The sequence below is a fragment of the Oncorhynchus tshawytscha genome, linkage group LG09 (genome assembly GCF_018296145.1).
Source record: "Oncorhynchus tshawytscha isolate Ot180627B linkage group LG09, Otsh_v2.0, whole genome shotgun sequence".
In the NCBI taxonomy this organism is placed as follows: Eukaryota; Metazoa; Chordata; class Actinopteri; order Salmoniformes; family Salmonidae; genus Oncorhynchus; species Oncorhynchus tshawytscha.
The window spans coordinates 51,866,623-51,883,081 of record NC_056437.1 but is presented as its reverse complement, the minus strand read 5'-3'; the positions used below and the strand labels follow the sequence as shown (position 1 = coordinate 51,883,081).

General features: G+C 42.2%; 1 protein-coding gene across 2 annotated transcripts in view; it reads right to left on the bottom strand.

The window, feature by feature from the left end:
* Nucleotides 1-431: 431 nt before the first annotated feature.
* LOC112258105 (prolyl 4-hydroxylase subunit alpha-2-like) overlaps nucleotides 432-16,459 on the bottom strand; it is a 30,295-nt gene continuing 14,267 nt past the window's right edge. Inside the window, exon 14 of one of the 2 annotated variants that reach the window (XM_042327046.1) lies at nucleotides 432-715. In XM_042327046.1, the coding sequence (XP_042182980.1) occupies nucleotides 598-715 (118 nt within the window). In that variant the 3' untranslated portion in view covers nucleotides 432-597. The remainder of the gene's footprint in view (nucleotides 716-16,459) is intronic. The other variant, XM_042327047.1, reaches the window with a different exon arrangement.

Sequence of the window (16,459 nt, the reverse complement as noted above, 5' to 3'; positions counted from 1 at the left end):
ATTTCATTTGTGATTTTCATGAACAGGAATATTTTCTAGGGATATTTATGTCCGTTGCGTTATGCTAATTATTGTCAGGCGATGATTACGCTCCCGGATCCAGGATGGGGAATATCAAGAGGTTTTAAAGAAGAAGTTACAGGTCTGTGAGAGCCAGAAATCTTGCTTGTTTGTAGGTGACCAAATACTTATTTTCCACCATAATTTGCAAATAAATTCATTAAAAATCCTACAATGTGATTTTCTGGATTTTCTTTCTCATTTTGTCTGTCATAGTTGAAGTGTACCTATGATGAAAATTACAGGCCTCTCTCATCTTTTTAAGTGGGAGAACTTGCACAATTGGTGGCTGACTAAATACCTTTTTGCCCCACTGTATAGAGGAATAGTGATTCGTGGTCAAAATATTTTATTACTCTGTCTTCTACAATGTATTTGTATTTTAAATGTATAACGCGGATCAATGTTTGTCAAATCAATCATGTAAACTACTCTATGGACTACCCGCTAACAATATAATGCTCGACGATTACTGTATAAAACAAAATGCCACTCAATTCAAATGTCAGCTTAGTATTGTTGACATCTTGTCCTGCTTCACTGCACAAACACTTGAAAGGTGCTTTTGTGTGATTCAGTGAGTCCCTCCCCCAGATGGCCCAGCTGAGGCCAAGGAGAGTAACAATGGGGAAATGTGCAGGAATGTGTAGGTAAACTGAGGGAAGAATCCATCCTGGCTCCAGTCTCAGTCAGAGAGCATCTTCTCCTGAACTCCTGTCCGTGGGCCCGCACCCATTTATTGGCAACTAAAACCAGGGAAGAAATAAGAGTCAAGTTCTGTGCATTTCTTTTTTTGTAATCTCTCATTTACCCATTATATTATCTAATTATCTTATCACTTTATACCATTTTCCCGTGATTATGTACTGGTCAGCTGATTGGTTGTTTTCCCATCTGACTGTAATGCTGTTAACATACATCAGATGTTATGGCTCAAGTTCTCTCTGTACCCTTCTGCTTTAAAGTACCATCAATGTACTCTACTTATATATGAATACTTTTGTTTTGGTTATTATATCTCAATATGTCAATTATTGATTCTGTTGTTATTATATGGATTATTAGATCTTCATTTCAATAAAATTGTTATAAAAAGTGATGAGATATTGTCTTTTGTCATTACAGATAATGATTTTCAACCTTTATTTTAATGTAATTGTCCATACTATGAGGCATAGGTTGATGGGAACTTACCTCATTTATTGCCCACAAATACAGGCCATGCAGCGTGTAAGGTCCTAGCGTCCTCCTCTCCATTCTGCAAAAGGTTGTACTACAGCACCGCTGAACCCTATAGCAGATTACACCGGTAACAATTAGTTCACGGATATACCTCAATCCAGATCTACAAGCACTACTCACATGTTTTACTGGCTTAGGGCAGAGATGCACAGCTCCAGTGCTCATTAAGGACCACCTATAGCGTATGAGACTGATTTATACCTGAGAAACTAGGTACATGTACTGTCCTGCCAATCAGTGGCATTAATCAACCAGTTCAGTGCCAGGGAAAACCATAAAGCAGCAGAACTGCGGGCCTGAGTTCTGCATCGCTGGCTTTTGGACAATGCACATGGACACCTGTAGTGTTTAACGTTGCTGTCACTAATGTTGTGACTTTACTGATGACTGTTATAAATCGAATCAACTACACATTTTTAGAATTGGTTGCAAATGTACTGAAATACCTTATTTAGATAAGTATTCAGACCCTTTGCTATGAGACTGGAAATTGAGCTCAGGTACACCCTGTTTCCATTGTTTCCATTGATCATCCTTGAGATGTTTCTACAACTTGATTGGAGTCCAACTGTGGTAAATTAAATTGATTGGAAAGGCACACACCTGTCTACTGCATAAAAGGTCCCACAATTGACACTGCATGTCAGAAAAAAACAAGCCATGAGGTCAAAGGAATTGTCCATAGAGCTCAGAGACAGGATTGTGTCCAGGCACAGATCTGGGAAATAATTCTTAAATGGAACAAGTTTGGAACCACCAAGACTCTTCCTAGAGCTGGCCGCTATGGTAAACTGAGCAATCGGGGGAGAACGGCTTTGGTCAGGGAGGTGACCAAGAGCCCGATGGTCACTCTGACAGAGCTCCAGAGTTCCTCTGTGGAGATGGGAGAATCTTCCAGAAGGACAACCATCTCTGCAGCACACCACCTATCAGGCCTTTATGGTAAAGTGGCCTGACGGAAGTCACTCATCAGTAAAAGGCACATGACAGCCCACTTAGAGTTTGCCAAAAGGCACCTAAAGACTCTCAGATCATGAGGAACAAGATTCTCTGGTCTGATGAAACCAAGATTGAACACTTTGGCCTGAATGCCAAGCGTCACACCTGGAGGAAACCTGGCACCATCCCTACGGAGAAATGTGGTGGTGGCAGCATCATGCTGTGGAGATGTTTTTCAATGGCAGGGACTGGGAGACTAGTCAGGATCATGGGAAAGATGAATGGAGCAAAGTACAGAGAGATCCTTGATGAAAACTTGCTCCAGAGTGCTCAGGTCCTCAGACTGGGGTGAAGGTTCACGTTCCAACAGTACAACGACCCTAAGCACACAGCCAAGACAATACAGGAGTAGCTTCGGGACAAGTCTCTGAAATTCTTCCCCATCCAACTTGTCAGAGTTTGAGAGGATCTGCAGAGAGGAATGGGAGAAACTCCCCAAATACAGGTGTACCAAGCTTGTAGCATCATACCAAACAAGACTCAAGGCTGTAATCACTGCCAATGGTGCTTCAACAAAGTCCTGAGTAAACAGTCTGAGTACTTACATAAATGTAATGTTATACATTTGCACACATTTCTAAAACCTGTTTTTGCTATGCCATTATTGGCTATTATGTGTAGATTGAAATAAAGCAATTTTAAAAAATGCAATTTAATCCATTTTAGAATAAGGCTGTAACGTAACAAAATGTGGAAAAGGTCAAGGGATTTGATTACTTTCCGAATGCACTGTGTCAATCTACATCAGCATGCAATTTGAATGGAGTTGATGGAGAGAGAGAAAGATTGCGAGAGAGTGCTCATGCATGCACAAATATTCAAGTGATAGGCTGTTTCAAAACTCTGCAGCTTCAAATAAAAAATTAAAAAATCTTTACAATTAAAAAACAAGGTGACCCCAAAAGCCAGATGGAGATGGGTAAATTAGACGTGCATTCAGTATTTATATTACTGTAGCATATCAAATCAAATTTATTTATATAGCCCTTCGTACATCAGCTGATATCTCAAAGTGCTGTACAGAAACCCAGCCTAAAACCCCAAACAGCAAGTAATGCAGGTGTAGAAGCACGGTGGCTAGGAAAAACTCCCTAGAAAGGCCAAAACCTAGGAAGAAACCTAGAGAGGAACCAGGCTATGTGGGATGGCCAGTCCTCTTCTGGCTGTGCCGGGTGGAGATTATAACAGAACATGGCCAAGATGTTCAAATGTTCATAAATGACCAGCATGGTCGTATAATAATAAGGCAGAACAGTTGAAACTGGAGCAGCAGCACGGTCAGGTGGACTGGGGACAGCAAGGAGTCATCATGTCAGGTAGTCCTGGGGCATGGTCCTAGGGCTCAGGTCCTCCGAGAGAGAGAAAGGAAGAGAGAATTAGAGAGAGCATATGTGGGGTGGCCAGTCCTCTTCTGGCTGTGCCGGGTGGAGATTATAACAGAACATGGCCAAGATGTTCAAATGTTCATAAATGACCAGCATGGTCGAATAATAATAAGGCAGAACAGTTGAAACTGGAGCAGCAGCACGGCCAGGTGGACTGGGGACAGCAAGGAGTCATCATGTCAGGTAGTCCTGGGGCATGGTCCTAGGGCTCAGGTCCTCCGAGAGAGAGAGAGAGAGAGAGAGAGAGAGAGAGAGAGAGAGAAAGAGAGAATTAAGGAACGCACACTTAGATTCACACAGGACACCGAATAGGACAGGAGAGGTACTCCAGATATAACAAACTGACCCTAGCCCCCGACACATTAACTACTGCAGCATAAATACTGGAGGCTGAGACAGGAGGGGTCAGGAGACACTGTGGCCCCATCCGAGGACACCCCAGACAGGGCCAAACAGGAAGGATATAACCCCACCCACTTTGCCAAAGCACAGCCCCCACACCACTAGAGGGATATCTTCAACCACCAACTTACCATCCTGAGACTGAGTATAGCCCACAAAGAAATCCGCCATGGCACAACCCAAGGGGGGCGCCATCCCAGACAGGATGACCACATCAGTGAATCAACCCACTCAGGTGACGCACCCCTTCCAGGGACGGCAAGAGAGAGCCCCAGTAAGCCAGTGACTCAGCCCCTGTAATAGGGTTAGAGGCAGAGAATCCCAGTGGGAAGAGGGGAACCGGCCAGGCAGAGACAGCAAGGGCGGTTCGTTGCTCCAGAGCCTTTCCGTTCACCTTCCCACTCCTGGGCCAGACTACACTCAATCATATGACCCACTGAAGAGATAAGTCTTCAGTAAGGACTTAAAGCTTGAGACCGAGTTTGCGTCTCTGACATGGGTAGGCAGACCGTTCCATAAAAATGGAGCTCTATAGGAGAAAGCCCTGCCTCCAGCTGTTTGCTTAGAAATTCTAGGGACAATTAGGAGGCCTGCGTCTTGTGACCGTAGCGTACGTGTAGGTATGTACGGCAGCACTAAATCAGAGAGATAGGTAGGAGCAAGCCCATGTATTACTTTGTAGGTTAGCAGTAAAACCTTGAAATCAGCCGTTGCTTTGACAGGAAGCCAGTGTAGAGAGGCTAGCACTGGAGTAATATGATCAAATTTTTGGGTTCTAGTCAGAATTCGAGCAGCCGTATTTAGTACTAACTGAAGTTTATTTAGTGCTTTATCCGGGTAGCCGGAAAGTAGAGCATTGCAGCAGTCTAACCTAGAAGTGACAAAAGCATGGATTAATTTTTCTGCATCATTTTTGGACAGAAAGTTTCTGATTTTTGCAATGTTACGTAGATGGAAAAAAGCTGTCCTTGAAATGGTCTTGATATGTTCTTCAAAAGAGAGATCAGGGTCCAGAGTAACGCCGAGGTCCTTCACAGTTTTATTTGAGACGACTGTACAACCATTAAGATTAATTGTCAGATTCAACAGAAGATCTCTTTGTTTCTTGGGACCTAGAACAAGCATCTCTGTTTTGTCCGAGTTTAAAAGTAGAAAGTTTGCAGCCATCCACTTCCTTATGTCTGAAACGCATGCTTCTAGCAAGGGCAATTTTGGGGCTTCACCATGTTTCATTGAAATGTACAGCTGTGTGTCATCCGCATAGCAGTGAAAGTTAACATTATGTTTTCGAATAACATCCCCAAGAGGTAAAATATATAGTGAAAACGTGGTGATGTGGTGATCGATGGTATCAAAAGCAGCACTAAGGTCTAGGAGCACGAGGACAGATGCAGAGCCTAGGTCCGATGCCATTAAAATGTCATTTACCACCTTCACAAGTGCCGTCTCAGTGCTATGATGGGGTCTAAAACCAGACTGAAGCATTTCGTGTACATTGTTTGTCTTCAGGAAGGCAGTAAGTTGCTGCGCAACAGCCTTTTCTAAACTTTTTGAGAGGAATGGAAGATTCGATATAGGCCTATAGTTTTTTTAATTTTCTGGGTCAAGGTTTGGCTTTTTCAAGAGAGGCTTTATTACTACCACTTTTAGTGAGTTTGGTACACATCCGGTGGATAGAGAGCCGTTTATTATGTTCAACATAGGAGGGCCAAGCACAGGAAGCAGCTCTTTCAGTAGTTTAGTTGGAATAGGGTCCAGTATGCAGCTTGAAGGTTTAGAGGCCATGATTATTTTTATCATTGTGTCAAGAGATATAGTACTAAAACACTTGAGCGTCTCTCTTGATCCTAGGTCCTGGGAGAGTTGTGCAGACTCAGGACAACTGAGCTTTGAAGGAATACGCAGATTTAAAGAGGAGTCCGTAATTTGCTTTCTAATAATCATAATCTTTTCCTCAAAGAAGTTCATGAATTTATCACTGCTAAAGTGAAAGTCATCCTCTCTTGGGGAATGCTGCTTTTTAGTTAGCTTTGCGACAGTATCAAAAAGGAATTTCGGATTGTTCTTATTTTCCTCAATTAAGTTAGAAAAATAGGATGATCGAGCAGCAGTAAGGGCTCTTCGGTACTGCACGGTACTGTCTTTCCAAGCTAGTCGGAAGACTTCCAGTTTGGTGTGGTGCCATTTCCGTTCCAATTTTCTGAAGCTTGCTTCAGAGCTCTGGTATTTTCTGTGTACCAGGGAGCTAGTTTCTTATGACAAATGTTTTTAGTTTTTAGGGGTGCAACTGCATCTAGGGTATTGCGCAAGGTTAAATTGAGTTCCTCAGTTAGGTGGTTAACTGATTTTTGTCCTCTGGCGTCCTTGGGTAGACAGAGGGAATCTGGAAGGACATCAAGGAATCTTTGTGTTGTCTGTGAATTTATAGCACGACTTTTGATGTTCCTTGGTTGGGGTCTGAGCAGATTATTTGTTGCAATTGCAAACGTAATAAAATAGTGGTCCGATAGTCCAGGATTATGAGGAAAAACATTAAGATCCACAACATTTATTCCATGGGACAAAACTAGGTCCAGCGTATGACTGTGACAGTGAGTGGGTCCAGAGACATGTTGGACAAAACCCACTGAGTCGATGATGGCTCCGGAAGCCTTTTGGAGTGGGTCTGTGGACTTTTCCATGTGAATATTAAAGTCACCAAAGATTAGAATATTATCTGCTATGACTACAAGGTCCGATAGGAATTCAGGGAACTCAGTGAGGAACGCTGTATATGGCCCAGGAGGCCTGTAAACAGTAGCTATAAAAAGTGATTGAGTAGGCTGCATAGATTTCATGACTAGAAGCTCAAAAGACGAAAACGTCTTTTTTTTTTTTTTTTTTTGTAAATTGAAATTTGCTATCGTAAATGTTAGCAACACCTCCGCCTTTGCGGGATGCACGGGGATATGTTCACTAGTGTAGCCAGGAGGTGAGGCCTCATTTAACACAGTAAATTCATCAGGCTTAAGCCATGTTTCAGTCAGGCCAATCACATCAAGATTATGGTCAGTGATTAGTTCATTGACTATAATTGCCTTTGAAGTAAGGGATCTAACATTAAGTAGCCCTATTTTGAGATGTGAGGTATCATGATCTCTTTCAATAATGACAGGAATGGAGGTGGTCTTTATCCTAGTGAGATTGCTAAGGCGAACACCGCCATGTTTAGTTTTGCCCAACCTAGGTCGAGGCACAGACACGGTCTCAATGGTGATAGCTGAGCTGACTACACTGACTGTGCTAGTGGCAGACTCCACTATGCTAGCAGGCTGGCTAACAGCCTGCTGCCTGGCCTGCACCCTATTTCATTGTGGAGCTAGAGGAGTTAGAGCCCTGTCTATGTTGGTAGATAAGATGAGAGCACCCCTCCAGCTAGGATGGAGTCCGTCACTCCTCAGCAGGTCAGGCTTGGTCCTGTTTGTGGGTGAGTCCCAGAAAGAGGGCCAATTATCTACAAATTCTAACTTTTGGGAGGGGCAGAAAACAGTTTTCAACCAGCGATTGAGTTGTGAGACTCTGCTGTAGAGCTCATCACACCCCCTAACTGGGAGGGGGCCAGAGACAATTACTCGATGCCGACACATCGTTCTAGCTGATTTACACACAGAAGCTATGTTGCGCTTGGTGATCTCTGACTGTTTCATCCTAACATCGTTGGTGCCGACGTGGATAACAATATCTCTATACGCTCTACACTCGCCAGTTTTAGCTTTAGCCAGCACCATCTTCAGATTAGCCTTAACGTCGGTAGCTCTGCCCCCTGGTAAACAGTGTATGATCGCTGGATGATTAGTTTTAAGTCTAATACTGTGGGTAATGGAGTCGCAAATGACTAGAGTTTTCAATTTGTCAGAGTTAATGGTGGGAAGCTTCAGCGTCTCAGACCCCGTAACGGGAGGAGTAGAGACCAGAGAAGACTCGGCCTCTGACTCCGACTCACTGCTTAATGGGGAAAACCGGTTGAAAGTTTCTGTCGGCGACACCGGTTGAGCGTTCCTACAGCATTTCCTTTCAGAAACCGTGAGAAAGTTGTCCGGCTGCGGGGACTGTGTCAGGGGATTTATACTACTATCTGTACTTACTGGTGGCACAGACGCTGTTTCATCCTTTCCTACACTGAAATTACCCTTGCCTAACGATTGCGTCTGAAGCTGGGCTTGTAGCACAGCTATCCTCGCCGTAAGGCGAGTACAGCGTCTGCAATTAGAAGGCATCATGTTAATGTTACTACTTAGCTTCGGCTGTTGGAGGTCCTGACGAATCGTGTCCAGATAAAGCGTCCGGAGTGAAAAAGTTGAGGGGGAAAAAAAAATTATATATATATATATATAAACGGTAATTAAAAAGTAAAAACCGTAAAGTTGTCAGGTAGCAAAATAGGTTTTGTTGCCAAAATAGGTTGGCCTAGCATAGGCTATACTGCAGCAAATGTAGGCCTACCTGTCATAAGTAAAACAAGTGACCACGATGAGATGATACAGTAGTAGGTCGACATGCATTGTGGACTGTGCTCCATACTGAGATGGTCTGTCCCCACCTTGGGCGTTGATTCAACATGCAGAGGCCGTAAAGAAGACATATTGAGACATTGCATATAATTTAACAGTTCCATTTCACAACATACTGTTCATATAAATGATTAATTATAATTGACCAGTTTCTCACAGTTATTTAACCCGGGAAAATGGAGTGGTTTTCGGCGGTAAATCTCGGTAACCGGGATCCCGCCATTCAACCCTAGTTGCGATCCTGATACCCTTCATCATGTAGTCTGTGTCATTGGTCAGCAGTGGAGCATAAGAATATTACTTAATATGCTTGTTGAACAAACAACACATACCATTATCAAATTATTTTAATGCTTACCTTGTTGTCGAAGTGTGGTTCATATTGGCCCCCAATCCCATAATTTGCAACCTGAAAAAATTGGACATTTGAGACATTTAAAAAATTCCACACCCTAATCCCTTAACCCTGGCCGTATCCTCCAGCCAACACCCGGGCTTAACCCTGAGCTCTGCCTCTAGCTGTCACCTACCTGGAGCATCTCTGCTGCCTCCATGTCCAGCCCAGTCAGGTCAGCCATTCTCTGGGTAACACGGGAGATGACAGGGTTGTCCTCGTCAGCCAGCCATGCACTGGCCACACAACACAATGGGTTTAGATAAAGTCATAGGGTCACATAAGGTCAGAGGATATCACAGAATCGTTGGTCTATGATCGATCCTGATTGTCCAGCTTCACAAGTGGAACTTGCAAGAATAGAGGATGTATAAAAAAAACAAAGGCTTTATTGTGTATAAGTAGCTATTCAAATAGAAGTTACACATTACATCCTGTCTGCTTAATGCATAGTGGAATTCAATACACTAATAAAAAGGCACTATTTTATAACAACATAAACACAACCAACCTTTTAGCCACACGGGTTTCAGCTGAAAATCTTTCCCCTGTCACATGGTCTGACACCTTTGCTCTGTCAAGCTTGGTCACAATGCACAACACAAAATTGAGTAATGGTCTGATTTACCAGAGTGATTATTTACCAAATGTTCCTAGACGTACAGTTCCCAGTTTAGTCTCACCTGACACATCCACTGTAATGATTTGCAGTTGTCTGTATATGTCCTGTAGACGTATAAGACCCAGTGCAACCCCATCCATGTCCTTCTCACTGGGGAGCCGCTGGGAAACCAATGATACATTAGCCAGGAAATCTAGATTTATGGAAAGGTTTAAACACGGCAGGAAAAAAATGGAACAAGAGTTAAATGGACACTGGGTCTAGTCACTTTTAACACGTTCATATCCAAGCATACATCACTGATTTAGTAATGGAGTTGTGGAAGGTTCAATAAGTCTGCGTACAAAATGCCACACTGTTCCCCAGCGCACTGCTTTTGACCAGTAGTGCACTATATTAGGAATATGGGGCCATTTGGGACACAACTTGGGTCTTGAGGTCACACTTAATATGTCATGACCAAGCATAACTGGTTGAGTAAGGGTCAAATCAAATCAATCAAATCAAATCAAATTTTATTTGTCACATACACATGGTTAGCAGATGTTAATGCGAGTGTAATAAGATGAACTTGTGCTTCTAGTTCCGACAATGCAGTAATAGATCAGTAATCTAATTAACAATTCAAAAAAACTACTGTCATACACAGTGTGAGGGGATAAAGAATATGTACATAAGGATATATGAAAGTGATGGTACAGAGCAGCATAGGCAAGATACAGTAGATGACAGGCTTACAGTAAAATATGAGATAAGGGGTAAACCAAGTGGCATAGTTAAAGTGGCTAGTGATACATGTTATTACATAAGGATGCAGTCGATGATATAGAGTACAGTATCAACATGCATATACAGATGAACAATAAAGGGTAAGTAACATTATATAAGGTAGCATTGTTTAAAGTGCCTAGTGATATATTTCCATCATTTCCCATTTCCCATGATTAAAGTACAGTAGACAGATGTCATTGACAGTGTGGGGCAGTAGCCACTCAATGTTAGTGGTGGCTGTTTAACAGTCTGATGGCCTTGAGATAGAAAGCTGTTTTTCAGTCTCTCGGTCCCACTTTGATGCACCACTGACCTCAAACTGATGGCAGACGGGGTGAACAGGCAGTGGCTCGGGTGGTTGTTCCTTGATGATCTTTATGGCCTTCCTGTAGCATCGGGTGGTGTAGGTGTCCTGGAGGGCAGGTACACACCCCGGTGATAAAGACCAGACCTCAAAAATCTCTTAAATAAACGGTTGAGTGGAAGAGTGTATATCTACCAGGCGGTGATACAGCCCGCCAGGATACCTGAAGATACATCTTAGAAGTTATGAGTGCTTTTGGTGACATGTCTTGGCAATTTCTTCAGCCTCCTGAGGTTGAAGAGGCGCTCAGTCTTCCTCAAGCTTGCTGTCTGTGTGAGTTGACCAATTCAGTTTGTCTGTGATGTTTTCCAGAACTCTGGGAAAACTTGCATTTCTCCACTACTGTTCCATCGATGTGGATGGGGGTTAGAAAATATGATTAACTGAAGTCCACAATCATCTCTTAGTTTTGTTGACGTTGAGTGCCAAAATAAAGAAAATTTTGAGATTTTCCTGACACCATTTCACCTCCTCCAAAACAACCGTTGTTGGTAATCAAGCCTACCACTGTTGTGTCGTCCGCAAACTCTTGGGTCTTGTGTAAGCTTGAGTTAGTTTGAACAAGGTTATTTAAGACTCACTTATACAACCAATAATTATAATAAGATGAACATAGATTCTATTACAAGCCTTGTAGATCATATCTGTGATATTAAAAAAAAGATCACTTTGTGGAGGACGCCCTATGTGAGGGGACCCTATACCGGTGATTCCCAACCAGGGGTATTAGGACTTGTCCAAGCCATTGGGGGTAGTTGAGAAGACTCATGAGACCACAGGCTTACTGGTAAAATGCACATCAGGGGGTACTTCAGGGGTACTCCAGGGAGAGCAGAATTCAGTTGGTGGTAGAGTAAACAAAAAAGATTGGGAAGCACAGCCCTATACAATGGAATACATAAAGACTAACACGGGGTATTAAAAGTGCCATAGCGGAGGCCTGTGGGATTTCCAGTGTAAAGTACAGTACAGATCTCAAGCAGTGTGGGAGAGGTGCAATTCATATTTTGGGCGAACAAGTACCCATATTGTGGGCCAGAATCAGCCGAATTCACCCCTCTCTGTCGGTCTGAACTAAAGGTCAGAAGCACATGCTCAAACTGCATGCAGACCAAGTCAATAAGTAATGGCAGCACTCTTGTTCTCCATGTCCAAAGGGGAGGCCGCGTCATTGAGCCATAAAAACATGAAGTTGTACTAACACGCAGACGTACACACTGAAAATAAAGACCATCCCTCCTAAAATCAAGGCTTAAATAAACAGTGGAAGAGTGTATATCTAGCAGATACCTGAAGATACCTTCGATATATGAAGAACATGTCTTGGCAACCTGTTCCACCATGTTCCACTTCAGCCTCAGTCTTCACACAAGCTTGTATGCAGTGAAAGGTTTGCTGATGTGTTTTTCCAGACACTCTGGGAAGTCTCCAGAGGCATTTTCACAGGCTTCAACAACACTGTGTTGGATTATTAGAAAATATGATTAACTGAAAGCCCATTTCTAAGACTAGCATCAGAGTAGATCTGTGGCACCGGAGGCCAAAATAAAGAAAATTTTAAAAAAGAGAGAAAAATATTTCAATACAAAACAACCAAGTAACTCCTAGATTACAGTTGGAAGATATTAATTTTCTTTCAACAGCCACATACTGTATCTACATGTCCAACTACCATGGTGAAGGCCAGAATGGGGCAGAAACACACAGGAAGTTATTTTTAAAAGTAATCCTAGAACTAATCATCTAGTTTTTCAAAAGGAACAGGATCCGGCCCTGTCCTTTTTGGACTGTTTAGATATGGGACCTGTTTGGCCGGATCCGGTACCTCTCATGGCATTAAAAATCATTTTCACTTTCTGCAATGTAAAAATTGGAATAAAAGTGATCAAAGTTCATTTGAGTTGCCTATTTGTGAGTTATCCTAACCCCCCCGCCCCAATGAATGTAAATCTCTTTCAAAAAATGTAAATCACTTTCCACAAATGTAAATCACTTTCCACAAATGTAAATCCCGATCCCCAAATTCAATTCACCATTTACAAACAACCACCTTTTGATTTGTATTTGTAAATCGAGGGAGGCCTGTGGGATTTCCAGTGTAAAGTACAGTACAGTGCCAGGTCTCAGGCAGTGTGAAGAGGTGCCATTCATATTTTGGGGGATAAAGGACCCATATTGTGGGCCAGAATCAGCCGGATTCACCCCTCTCTGTCGGTCTGAACTATATGTCAGAAGCACATGCTCAAACTGCATGCAGACCAAGTCAATAAGTAACGGCAGCACTCTTGTTCTTCATGTCCAAAGGGGAGGCCACGTCATTGAGCCATAAAAACATGAAGTTGTACTAACACGCACACGTACACACTGAAAATAAAGACCATCCCCCTAAAGTCAAAGCTTAAATAAACAGTGGAAGAGTGTATATCTAGCAGAGTGTATATCTAGCAGAGTGTATATCTAGCAGAGTGTATATCTAGCAGAGTGTATATCTAGCAGAGTGTATATCTAGCAGAGTGTATATCTAGCAGAGTGTATATCTAGCAGAGTGTATATCTAGCAGAGTGTATATCTAGCAGAGTGTATATCTAGCAGAGTGTATATCTAGCAGAGTGTATATCTAGCAGAGTGTATATCTAGCAGAGTGTATATCTAGCAGTGTATATCTAGCAGAGTGCATATCTAGCAGAGTGTATATCTAGCAGAGTGTATATCTAGCAGAGTGCATATCTAGCAGAGTGTATATCTAGCAGAGTGCATATCTAGCAGAGTGTATATCTAGCAGAGTGCATATCTAGCAGAGTGTATATCTAGCAGAGTGCATATCTAGCAGAGTGTATATCTAGCAGAGTGTATATCTAGCAGAGTGTATATCTAGCAGAGTGTATATCTAGCAGAGTGTATATCTAGCAGAGTGTATATCTAGCAGAGTGTATATCTAGCAGAGTGTATATCTAGCAGAGTGTATATCTAGCAGAGTGTATATCTAGCAGAGTGTATATCTAGCAGAGTGTATATCGATATATGAAGAACATGTTTTGGCAACCTGTTCCACCATGTTCCACTTCAGCCTCAGTCTTCACACAAGCTTGTATGCAGTGAAAGGGTTGCTGATGTGTTTTTCCAGACACTCTGGGAAGTCTCCAGAGGCATTTTCACAGGCTTCAACAACACTGTGTTGGATTATTAGAAAATATGATTAACTGAAAGCCCATTTCTAAGACTAGCATCAGAGTAGATCTGTGGCACCGGAGGCCAAAATAAAGAAAATAAAAAAAGAGAGAAAAATATTTCAATACAAAACAACCAAGTAACTCCTAGATTACAGTTGGAAGATATTCATTTTCTTTCAACAGCCACATACTGTATCTACATGTCCAACTACCATGGTGAAGGCCAGAATGGGGCTGAAACACACAGGAAGTTATTTTTAAAAGTAATCCTAGAACTAATCATCTAGTTTTTCAAAAGGAACAGGATCCGGCCCTGTCCTTTTTGGACTGTTTAGATATGGGAGCTATTTGGCCGGATCCGGTACCTCTCATGGCATTAAAAATCATTTTCACTTTTTGCAAATGTAAAAATTTGAGTATAAGTGAACAAAGTTCTGCTGATGCAGCAGCCATACAATATACAGCGGGGCAAAAAAGTATTTAGTCAGCCACCAATTGTGCAAGTTCTCCCACTTAAAAAGATGAGAGAGGCCTGTAATTTTCATCATAGGTACACTTCAACTATGACAGACAAAATGAGAAAAAAAAAAAATCAGGAAAATCACATTTTAGGATTGTGAATGAATTTATTTGCAAATTATGGTGGAAAATAAGTATTATATGTTATTCACTGTAGTGTTTCTGCAGACTTTATTGTAGTATTCACGGGTGGGTTTTTGCGGACATGATTAGTAGTAACTGTTTGGCCATAATGACCATCGTTGTGTTTGGAGGGAAAAGGGGGAGGCTTGCAAGCCGAAGAACACCATCCCAACCGTGAAGCACAGGGGTGGCAGTATCATGTTGTGGGGGTGCTTTGCTGCAGGAGAAAATAAACATAGAAAATAAACCTAGAACCCCACATAGAAAATATAAACTAGAACAACCCCCCAGTCACGCCCTGACCTACTCTACCATAGAAAATAAAGGCTTTCTCTGGTCAGGACGTGCCAATTTTAAAGGTTATCGGAGCTATAATCGGACCTGGAGACGTGTGGAGATTCTCTTACATGTGCTACAATAACGGAGGAGGTGAGTGAACATGGTCGTCACTAGTTACCACAACCACAAAGCCATACATCGGTCTTTTTCTACAATTTCTCTTCTTAAAATCTGATTTTAAACCCAATCCTAATCTTAATACATTAATCTCACTTTATGTTTAACCCTAACCTTAAATTAAGACCAAAAAGCAAATGTATGTTTTCATGAATTTTTACGATATAGGCTAGCAAATGTTGACTTTGTGGCTGTGGTAACTGGTGGAAACCAGTAAAAAAAAGTTGGTCATTGGGTTGCATCAGAGCAATGCATTTGATTTCATGGGCATAATTTTAATGGGACGATGGTGATAAAAACAACTAACAGTGCCATTTGCGCATGTGTTAAATCACCTGGTTTTGCTTGTCTGACAGGTGTGTTCTTCATTCCATATGTTTTGTTCTTGGTGACGTGCGGGATAAACTTGGATTCACTAACACAACGTGCCATTGGAACACAGGAGTATTGGTTGCTGAAAATGGGCCTCTGTACGGCTATGTAGATATTTCATCAAAAATCTTCCGTTTCCAGCCACAATAGTGATTTACAACATTAACAATGTCTACACTGTATTTCGGATCAATGACATGTTATTTTAATGGACAAAACAATGTGCTTTTCTTTTAAAAACAAGGACATTTCTAAGTGACCCCAAACGCTTGAACGGTAGTAGAAATACATTAGGCTATAGGCCTATTTCAATCATATTGAAATACATTTTTATGTCATATTTTGCTACTTATTGGCTACTGTCTGTAGTCTAATTTGTCTCGATATAAACTACATGACCAAAGGTATGTGGACACTTGCTCGTCAAACATCTCATTCCAAAATCATGGGCATTAATATGGAGTTTTTCCCTGCCTTTGCTGCTATAATAGCCTCCACTCTACTGGGAAGGCTTTCCACTAGATGTTGGAACATTGCTGCAGAGACTTGCTTCCATTCAGCCACAAGAGCATTAGTGAGGTCAGGCACTGAATTTTGGCGATTGGGCCTGGCACGCAGTCGGCGTTCCAATTCATCTTAAAGGTATCTCCGATGGAGTTGAGGTCAGGGCTCTGTGTAGGCCAGACAAGTTCTTTGTCTCTCCTTCACAGTGGGGGACGAGAATATACTGTGGAGTCTCAGAGAAAGATGTAAATCTCTGGTGCGTCGGCGGCGCCAAAAGCACGTGCAAAAAATGTTTGTTTGTGCTTAGTCTTTACATCGGCAGTGGCACCATCCAGAAACAGCCACCCTCTTCACCCACACATGCCTTGTTGGATTTTAGTTTGACGTTTGTCTATACAGAGTGATGTGGAGAACACAGACTCAGAGTCATGTATAGCATCTCTGAATGCAGCCTTTACCTGCACTGCAATGCATCAATGGGACATTGCGCTCCTTTTGTAACCTGGTTCCAAATCTGTTAGTGCTC